A 10335-nucleotide genomic window follows, 5' to 3' on the forward strand; every position below is an offset into this window, starting at 1 on the left:
CATTATTTCGCACTCCATTATCATCATCATCTACCACACCATTATTTCGCACTCCATTATCATCATCATCTACCACCATTATTTCGCACTCCATTATCATCATCATCTACCACCATTATTTCGCACTCCATTATCATCATCATCTACCACACCATCATTTCGCACTCCATTATCATCATCATCTACCACCATTATTTCGCACTCCATTATCATCATCATCTACCACACCATTATTTCGCACTCCATTATCATCATCATCTACCACACCATTATTTCGCACTCCATTATCATCATCTACCACACCATTATTTCGCACTCCATTATCATCATCATCTACCACACCATTATTTCGCACTCCATTATCATCATCATCTATCTAACCATTATTTCGCACTCCATTATCATCATCATCAACCACACCATTATTTCGCACTCCATTATCATCATCATATACCACACCATTATTTCGCACTCCATTATCATCATCATCTACCACACCATTATTTCGCACTCCATTATCATCATCATCTACCACACCATTATTTCGCACTCCATTATCATCATCATCTACCACACCATTATTTCGCACTCCATTATCATCATCATCTACCACACCATTATTTCGCACTCCATTATCATCATCATCTACCACACCATTATTTCGCACTCCATTATCATCATCATCTATCTCACCATCATTTCGCACTTCATTATCCTCCTCTTCAGCTTGTATCAATCCACTGTAGAAAATAGGCCTCTCCGAGCGCACTTGTCATTATGAATATGAATGATTTAGAATGAATAATGTAACTAAGCTAATTCTCTCTCTCTCTCTCTCTCTCTCTCTCTCTCTCTCTCTCTCTCTCTCTCTCTCTCTCTCTCTCTCTCTCTCTCTCTAAGTCCCCCCAAGATGGTCCTTCAACACACCGCTAGTACTCGAGGCTATGGAGGGGCCGTGGTCATCGTAGTGGTGGGGGGGGAGGGGGTGCGGGCTGCCCACGCTGACGCCCAGGCTGGCCACGAAGACGTTGATGATGAGGACGAGGAAGACGAGGCAGGTGACCACGGTGTTGAGGTAGTCCCCGCGCTCCTGCTCCTCCTCGTTGTTGATGTCGAACCGCTCGGCCACGATGAGAACCACGCCCGCTGCTACCTGAGAGAAAAGTAAATAAATAAATAAATAAATAGATCCACAACCGGCCTCTTGCAGATTCCTTACGTTCTTATGTAAAATCACGTTCGCTTTTACCTAAAAAGTAAACATTAATTAAAAAAAAACTATAAATTACGTCTGCTGCTATCAATAAGTAAAAAAAAAAGATAATAATAATAATAATAATAATAATAATAATAATAATAATAATAATAATAATAATAATAATAATAATAATAATAATAATAACCAACACTCGCTCATATGAACCATTAATAAACAAGTAAATAAATGAAGGAAAAAAACAATATAAGACAAAATTACAAGCCATTTTTTCCTATTCCGGATGCGATTCTACTTCACGATATATATATAGCTAAAATTATTATTATTATTATTATTATTATTATTATTATTATTATCATTATTATTATTATTATAATCATTATTATTATTATCACCACCACCTCACCTATAACAGTCTCGTATTCTGTATTCCCGTTAATCTGAAACCAAGCAACTCAAATTTGACAAGGCCGCAGGTGTTACTCGTCTTTCTAACTTCCCATAAACGATACCGCTCCCTCCCCTCCTCCCCCCTCAGCAACACAAACGTTTATGTGACACTACCACAAAGCTTCACCACAGGAAAGGCATCCGTTGGGAAGTCCTATTAAGCATGACCATAACACTACAAATAATATAAGGCCTACTGTATTCACCTCCATGTGTATAAATAGGTATAGACACACACACACACAGAGAGAGAGAGAGAGAGAGAGAGAGAGAGAGAGAGAGAGAGAGAGAGAAAGGGGGAGGAGAGACTAAATTCAGCCTCTAGTCTAGTATATACACAGCACCACCACCACCTACTACTACACCACCTACACTACTACTACTGCTACTACCACCACCACCACCATCACCACCACAACAACAACAACTACACACCTGCAAAATGAGGCTGAGAATAATGCCCGTGAGAACCAGGTAGTACAAATTACTCTCGTGGTCGCCGAAGTTAATCACGTTCTTCAGCTGGTTTGCGTTGGCTGACAGGAGGCTGATGAGGTTAAGAGCAAAGAAGAGTTGTTTAGTATGTATATAACTCACCTCACCGTTGCTAGATTATCGTACCCAGAGCATAGTATTTACCGGTTTCTGACGCCTAACTATTGCCAAGAAACATCAAGGATCTAACTCTTTTAACGATAACAATAAATGAGTTTCGTTATTGGAGTGGAGGATTGCAGTTTTGGGGTAGGCAGTCGGGAAATATAAGCGGCTGAGTACGACAATCTGGCAACGTTGATCATATATCCATCTGTATACATCTTCCTCTTCCGTAATACTAACTGTTTACCTTCCTAAGAACACTCATACCTTCCTACTTGCTTGTTTTCCGTTTTTTCTTCCTTTTTAGTCGGTTTGTATTGGTCGAAAGGAAGATGAAGGGGCTGGGGGGTGGCAAAGACTGGGGAGTGTTCATTATGTATTCCACTTTCTCTTTCCGTAATACGTCTTTCTACTTTAGCTTATGTATTTCACTTTCCCTTTCCGTTATATGTCTTTCTACTTTAGCATGTGTTTACCTTTCTTAACCTTTCTCCCCTTCCCCTACTTCCTCTTGCTTTCCTCCCTTCCGTCCTCCGCTTTAAAGATCTGTTTAATACCTCTCATCACTTCCTACCCATATTTTTTTTTTCTCATACATATATTCTCCCTTTCCGCATCATTCCCGTGTCCTCTTGTCTCATTAATATCAGCCTCCTCATATATCTCAATCTTCCTTTTTCCTCCCTCCTTTTACCAAGCATCATTCTCCTTTCTCCCCTCCCTATTCAATCTCCCAAAGACATCGCCCTCTCCCTTCGCTTTATCTCGAATTACCTCATGTCTTTCCCTCCTCCCTTCTCATTAACCATCCGTCTCTTCCGTTCCCTCCCTCCCTTCACGTCGCATACCTCATTATTTAGCACCTCGGTTATTTTTGCCTACAAGTTGAACCGCGTTACTACTTGTGGTTTTAGTTATGTTCGCAAAATAACATAAGTAAATGCAAACAGGTGTAAGGAACGTGTATATATGGTTGTGTTTCAGTGACATAAAGTAAAATGTATAGAAGAGATAGATAGATAGATAGATAGAGATAGAGAGAGAGAGAGAGAGAGAGAGAGAGAGAGAGAGAGAGAGAGAGAGAGAGAGAGAGAGAGAGAAATACAGATACATGAATGAATAGATGCAGATAGATAGATAGTTAGATAGCAGTAGATATTTAGATAGAAAAGTGAAAGGAAAAAAAAACATAGATACATGGATTGTAAGATAGGTAGCAAGTGGAAAAAAAAAGTTAGATATACGTAGCCTACTGTAAATAAAGTGTGTGTCTGAGCCTTAACACACTCTATCTCTCCATCTATAATACATGAATATAACATTTTGCTTTCACTATCTACCAATCTATCTATCTCTATCGAACAATACATCTACCTGAAGTTATCACTATCTATCTATTTATCTATCTGTCTATCTTTATCCAACAATTCATCTATCTAAAGTTATCCAAAAAAAAAATCGCTAAAAGTTTAAGGTTATTTTTTTTCTTATTTTTTTTTTACCCACCTGATGTCGAGGAAGCCTTTGGCAATGGCCATGTTCCTCTTCATCACATTGAGATCCACCCTTGCTGGCCTGTGTTCTCCCGCCCCCTCGGCCACAGAATAACCTGCTGACACCGCCGCCACCACCCTCTCCTCTTCTTCACCCCTGCCGCTTCCGCCTCCGCCATCGCCCACCTCTGTCCCAAGTGCAAAACAAAATATAGATGAACACATGAATGAATAAATCAATAAATAAATAAATAAGATAAAAAAAAATCGTGTGTATGAGTATAGATGGTGTAATGATATAGAAACGTATAAAAACGTATTATGGGAAAAGATAAAATGGAATTATAATCATGAAGAAATATGACAACCGTATTATATATATTTTTTTTACAGAAAGGAGGCAGCTCAAGGACGCAACAAAGAGGAAGCGATAAAAAAATAAAAAAAAATAAAAAACCCGCAATTACGCTGTTTCTGCAAGTAATGTTATCCGGTGTGGAGTCGAAGTCGGTGGAGTCGGTTACTTTTGGCCGGAGTCGGAGTCGGTAAAAATACCCCCGACTCCGACTCCTTTACGTGATCATTTATCGTGTTATAGTAGAAGCGTTCAAAATAGAGAGGCCAGATTCATTTGGAGAGGTGTCTTGATACTCCCCTCTTGAAAGTGTTGAAGTCGTAGGCAGGAGGAAATACCAAGAGCATGATACTGTAAAAATATGATAATAATAAAAAAAACATAATAAGGGTGTGTGAATATAGATGATGTAATGATTAGAATAGTCATACATGAACAGACACTAGGAGCAGAGTTAATATTTTTTTGCTGTTGAGAGAAAATAATGTTTCACGAGGGTATATAATCATGATTCATACATCTACCTGCTTCTATTTTACAGGAACGTCACTTAGTCCTTTTGTTGTTGTTTACTTTTTATTCACCCTTGATCTGTTTCCGTTACTGTAAACAACAACAACAACAACAACACACTACACACCTGAGGATGAGTGAGGCAACGTGAAAGTGTGGTATCTTGTGTGCGTCTCCATCCTATTATGCCTACACAGGTCTACACGCCCAACAAGGACCAGCCAAACCCGCACACACCCCAAGTACACACAAACACACACACTAACACAAGAGGAGACAAACGCACTCTTCTCACTCTCCTTCTCTGACCTTTCTCGATCAAGTCACGTAAGTCATTCCCTTTTTTTTATTTTCTTTGTTTCACTTCATCTTTTTCTTTTGTTATTTTTCACTTCTCTCATTCTTGCGAAGTCACGTCAGCCGGAGAGCATATTTGCCCCGAGGGAGGATTGAGGTATGTGTGTGCGTGTGTGTGTTCACGATGGCGGTCTGTACGTGAGTGACTGACTCCGACTGAGTGAGGGGTTCAGACCGTTCAGTGTGTGTGTGTGTGTGTGTGTGTGTTCACGATGGCGGTCCGTACGTGAGTGACTGACTCCGACTGAGTGAGGGGTTCAGACCGTTCAGTGTGTGTGTGTGTGTGTGTATTACCTAGTTGTATTTTACGTAGTTGTGACATACGGGAAAAGAGCTACGCTCGCGCTGTCCCGTCTCCATATCCGCTCTTGTCCAATGTTTCCTTAAAATCATGAATGTTTCTTGCACAAACCACCTCCTCCTCCAGCCTATTCCATAGCTCAATGCTTCTGTTTGGGAAGCTAAACTTTTTTCACATCTCGCCTACACGTGGTCGCCCTCAACTTCTTTCCATGTCCTCTCGTTTCTCTCTTGTTCCACACACACAGGTCCTCTCTGTCCAAATGCTCCACTCCGCTCGCCACCCTGTACACCGCTATCTTCTCTTCTCTCCAGGGTTGTGAGCCCCATGCTATTGAGCCTCTCCTCATAAGTGTGTGTGTGTGTGTGTGTGTGTGTGTGTGTGTGTGTGTGTGTGTGTGTGTAGACAGACTGCGTGCGCTAATGCTTCATGACTGTGTGTGTGTGTTTAATTAGTTAAAATTGCCTTACAGATCTTGCAAAATATATAATTTTGACACAAGCAACTCTCTCTCTCTCTCTCTCTGTGCTGCTACGACTATTACTACTACAATCATTACGACACTGGAAACAACAACACCAATAAGTTACTATTACTACCACTACTACTTTACTATCTAAAAACATAACTTATTTACTTATCGTAACAATATCTTTTTAATGAGAGAGAGAGAGAGAGAGAGAGAGAGAGAGAGAGAGAGAGAGAGAGAGAGAGAGAGAGAGAGAGAGAGAGAGAGAGAGAGAGACACTTGACTTTCTTTTCTTTTTTGCCATTATTTTTATCGTCCTAATAAGGAACATGAGAAGCCTGAAGTGGCGTATATCCTTAACGTGGCGTGCGCTGCGTGTGTGTGTGTGTGTGTGTGTCGCTCGCTGATACCTAACCTTACTGACATTAACGCGAGGACCAACTTACATATCCTAAATGGCATGTATACTTGATACACGAAGCAGTAGTAGCAGTAGTAGTAGTAGTAGTAGTGGCTGCTGTAACTGTTGTTGCTATAGTCGTGATGGTAGCTAATAATAGTAGTAGTAGTCGTAATAGTAGGAGGAGGAGGAGGAGGAAATGAAAGAGGCACAAGAAGAGGGCATTGACTTTCGGGGAATAACGCGAGGGGAAAAGAGAGAGAGAGAGAGAGAGAGAGAGAGAGAGAGAGAGAGAGAGATAAACACTCACCCATTGTGGTTGATGAGCTGAGTTCTCTGAGGGGCAAGAGGAGCCAAGTTATCCTTTCTTGAGTGGAGAGAAGTGTGTAACGAGCGAGCGAGGATGAAGACCGTCAACGCCCTGCTCAAACACACACACGCACACACACACGCACGCACGCACACACACACACACACACACACACACACACACACACGTTATTTCATCTGTAGCTAATAACTTAATATCCCTCCATCTAAGGGTACCAGAAAACATATACTACCCACACAGAACTAAGACGTGATTATCTTTACCTATCGCACCGTGCCTTTGTTTCCTTTCTCTCTCTCTGATGTTGCAACCTCTTGTCTCTAATATATCACTTCAATTGAATGTGTATGTGTGTGTGTGTGTGTGTGTGTAATTCACCACGGCCTCATCACGTGTTGGACTCGTAATCGCCAGCAGGTACCTTCCCGACATGAGCAAGTGCTCTTTATCGTCGATCTGTGGGTACTGCCAGGACCTCACACAACATACACTCCATCCCCCTTGCTCAAGGGGAGGCAGTGACCACTCCTGGTCAACGGAAAGAATCCGGCCTGAGCGGGCTCGAACCGCCGTCCTGTCAGACCGTGTGTGTGTCCTGCAGTGTCTTATTGTTCTATACTTCAGTACCTATCTTCCATTGGGAGAGTTATTTTTTTCAAAGTAATGTTATAAATGCAGTCAATGTAATCAGTAAGAGTTAATAAGACAATCAGTATAACGTTAGAGATATATAACTGAAATAAGGAGCGTGGTGACAATAGATTTAAATGGTGAGTAAGTACTTGGGGGCTCCTTCAGGTACAGGTAAAGGGTAAGAAAAAAAGTAATTGGAGAGTAGTTTGGAAAGCTAAAGGAAAATAACATGAGTAGCTTGGAAAGGTAAAAGAAAACAAAAAGTAAAGGGAAATAACAAAAAAAGGCGTGTAGCCTGCTCAAGGGATAAAGGTGAAGCGAAAAAACAAAGGAGGGTAGTTTGGAAATGTAAAGGAAAATAAAAAAAGGAATAAACAAAAAAAAAGAACTGCAAACTGGAAAATCATGTCTTGCCCCAATCCACCATAAAATGAAGGCTCAAGTACTTAAAAGTAAAGGAAAAGGGGGAAATCGTTTCTATTTGGTGGGGGAGCATATTAAAACTACTCTAACTGATCATCCAGATCGAACTGACGCTCCTGCTGTTAACCGATGCGGGAGTGACCTACCGACTGCTACGTATGACCCTGGCCTCCATTTTACTCAAACTCCACTCTATGTATCGCGCATTGAACAATATCCGTTTGTTTTCTGACACGTGCTTGTCACACCATGTGACACTTGACGTGCCCGTGTCTTTGTTGGACCTGGTGCTGGGATAGCAATCGGTCCTTTTGTCAACCTACATGCACACCAATAAAGAGGTTAAATACTCATTTAACACTTACCGAAAGGTAAAGTAGACTGATATTTTGAGGGAGCGAGTGTCGGGCCCTCCATCCATTATGGCGGCTTGAAAACAACTGACTTCAGGAACCCGCTGTTAGGTGCCGCCGCTGATACCCTCGCATAGTAACATTTTACGAATGTATCAGAAAATACAAATAGCTGCGGCATTAGTTGCTTTAATATAGAGAAAAAAATAACGTAAAACTCTTAAAAGACCGTTTTTTTGTCTGAAATCATTATAATCCATGTGCGTTTTGGATATTATTGACTTAGGAACTAGTTTGTAGGGTGCACTGCAAGGCAGGTATGAGGCTCAGTCTGTGTATAAAGGCGGTTGTGAAACAATAACAATGGACTTAGAAAATCCAAGCCACCTAATTCTATAATTAAAGAGGTTTGCCCCCCTGGCCCCTCCCCAAGGTAAAACGTATACAAAAATGCATTATAATAATAATTCTTTCACGTGCTAAATTACAACGAATATTGGTTTGGAGTGGTTATTCTTAAGTTTTGCCGCTGGTACTGACCCACCAACCAATAACAATCAAACGTTATAACACTCCACGTATGTACGTACCTACACGGAACATCGCTATTGGTTGAATACAATTCAGACGTGTCCTCAACAATAAAAATTATTGGCTACTTGAGAATAACACAAACCAACTAACAAACATTAGAGAATAATTAATAACCTGCTCTTGACGTCATCAAATAGTTGGTGGTTATTTACTACGGAGCCTTGTGAAATGCAATTTTGTTGTTGAGGCCCAAAACTACGCACTAACGCTTGGTGAATCCAACCCCTGAATTCAAATGGAAAAATTTAGAACATAAGTAACCTGCGTTCGAACCTGCTTCACGCGTTCGTACATGACTCTAGTAAGTGAATACAGTCGTATATGACGGTTGCAAGATTCTTATGACAGAAATTACTTACCGTTTAGATGCTTTATTAGTACTTTAATACTGTAACGGGGGGGCTTTGCCACCCTTGATCCCCCTCTGGTATGGAGACTGAATGAATTTGCGTGGTTTCCGTACATGGTAAAAAAATCCCAGAATGTATGGAATTTCGCTACATCTAGGTAAATGTAAGGAATTTTCCTACATCTAGGGTATTTTTCAACCCCCTACAACTCAAAAACTATGTATTTGCGACACATTTCATGTTTACCACCACATTCCCCACAGTCTCAAAGGCCCCCTAGCCAATTTTGGTTGCGAGGGGTGAGTACGGGCAAACACTTGAGTCTTGAATAATACCATAAATAATACAGAACAGATAGCCTGAGTGCTTTAAAAACACACACCTACTCCTCTTGCATATTAACCCCAAAGATGATACAATAATTTATTTTTATGTACCAACCTTCCTCTCCCTTTCTTTCTTCTTTTGCTGCCAACCCTTCTATGTGCTCCTGTAGTTCACGATTGAGGCGTTCTAGCTTGCTGATCTTACTGGCACTTGTTTTGATCCCGTCCTGGCACGCCCTGCAGAGCCACACACTCTGGTCCGGGTGGTCGGCGAGGGCCCGGCCAAGGTCCTGCGGCACTCCCTCACATCCCGCATGGAACCACACCGCACACCAATGGCACTTCAACCCGCTCTCAACCTTCCCCACGGCCTTGTCACACCTCCCACATGGTTGAACTCTTCTCCTCATCTTCGCGGGTTGTCTTGCAGGTGCCTGAAGGTGATTAGAAGGTCTCCGCACCACACCGCAACTCGGACCGCACTTGCTCTTGCTGTACAGATGACCCGTTGGAGAGTCAGATAGTGCCTGTTTGAATACTGACCGTGGCTTCTATATCCTAAAGACCAAAAACATATCTAAATAACCACTCTATTGCTCATTTAACACCATCTATTTGCCTTTTATTTAGTTATTAGAATGGTTGATGTGATATGCGGTCATACTATAAATCGTACTGCTTGTTTAAATAAAATTTAAGTGGGATAGGTTGAAAATAGATGATTCGGACAGGTTTTGCGTTCATCTGTGTTGTTATTGTTTTTTTTTACCATTTTATGTATGGCTTATATTTCCCTTCATTCCACTTCATTTATGTTAAGGGTAAGACTATATGGATTTAACCTTATTTATATTGCTTTTTGTTACTTTCCGATGCATTAATCTGAAACTGGAAACGAAGTCTGCGTCAAGGGAATCGGACGGACCATTTTTTTTACCACCGTCTATAGGTTATTTGTTGTATTGCTTCTCATTCCGTTATTTTCATATTAAAAGTCATTTCTACACCTTTCTCCTAGTTTCTTTGCTTACTCTCACCTAGCAGATGAACTATTTTAACATATGTGTTATTTTCTTGCCGGACAACCATCACAAAAGATCACAAATGGAGAAACTAAAACAAAGCCAGTATGTATGTATGTATATGTATGTATATGCTGTATATTCCC

The 10335-nt window shown here is 41.0% G+C and overlaps 1 protein-coding gene across 2 annotated transcripts; it reads right to left on the minus strand.

The window, feature by feature from the left end:
- Positions 1 to 456: 456 nt before the first annotated feature.
- Positions 457 to 9670, minus strand: LOC127007740 (ninjurin-2-like). 2 transcript variants are annotated; one of them, XM_050878998.1, is made up of 4 exons: positions 9283 to 9670; positions 3776 to 3950; positions 2105 to 2216; positions 457 to 1153 (listed from the first exon to the last, which is right to left on the minus strand). In XM_050878998.1, exons 1-4 carry the CDS (start codon positions 9575 to 9577, stop codon positions 896 to 898), a joined length of 840 nt encoding a protein of 279 aa, XP_050734955.1. In that variant the 5' UTR covers positions 9578 to 9670; the 3' UTR covers positions 457 to 895. The 2 variants fall into 2 exon arrangements, with proteins under 2 accessions (XP_050734955.1, XP_050734956.1); XM_050878999.1 differs by lacking the exon at positions 9283 to 9670 and adding an exon at positions 4758 to 5616.
- Between the last annotated feature and the right edge of the window lie 665 nt (positions 9671 to 10335).

This window comes from Eriocheir sinensis, chromosome 36 (genome assembly GCF_024679095.1).
Source record: "Eriocheir sinensis breed Jianghai 21 chromosome 36, ASM2467909v1, whole genome shotgun sequence".
NCBI lineage: Eukaryota > Metazoa > Arthropoda > Malacostraca > Decapoda > Varunidae > Eriocheir > Eriocheir sinensis.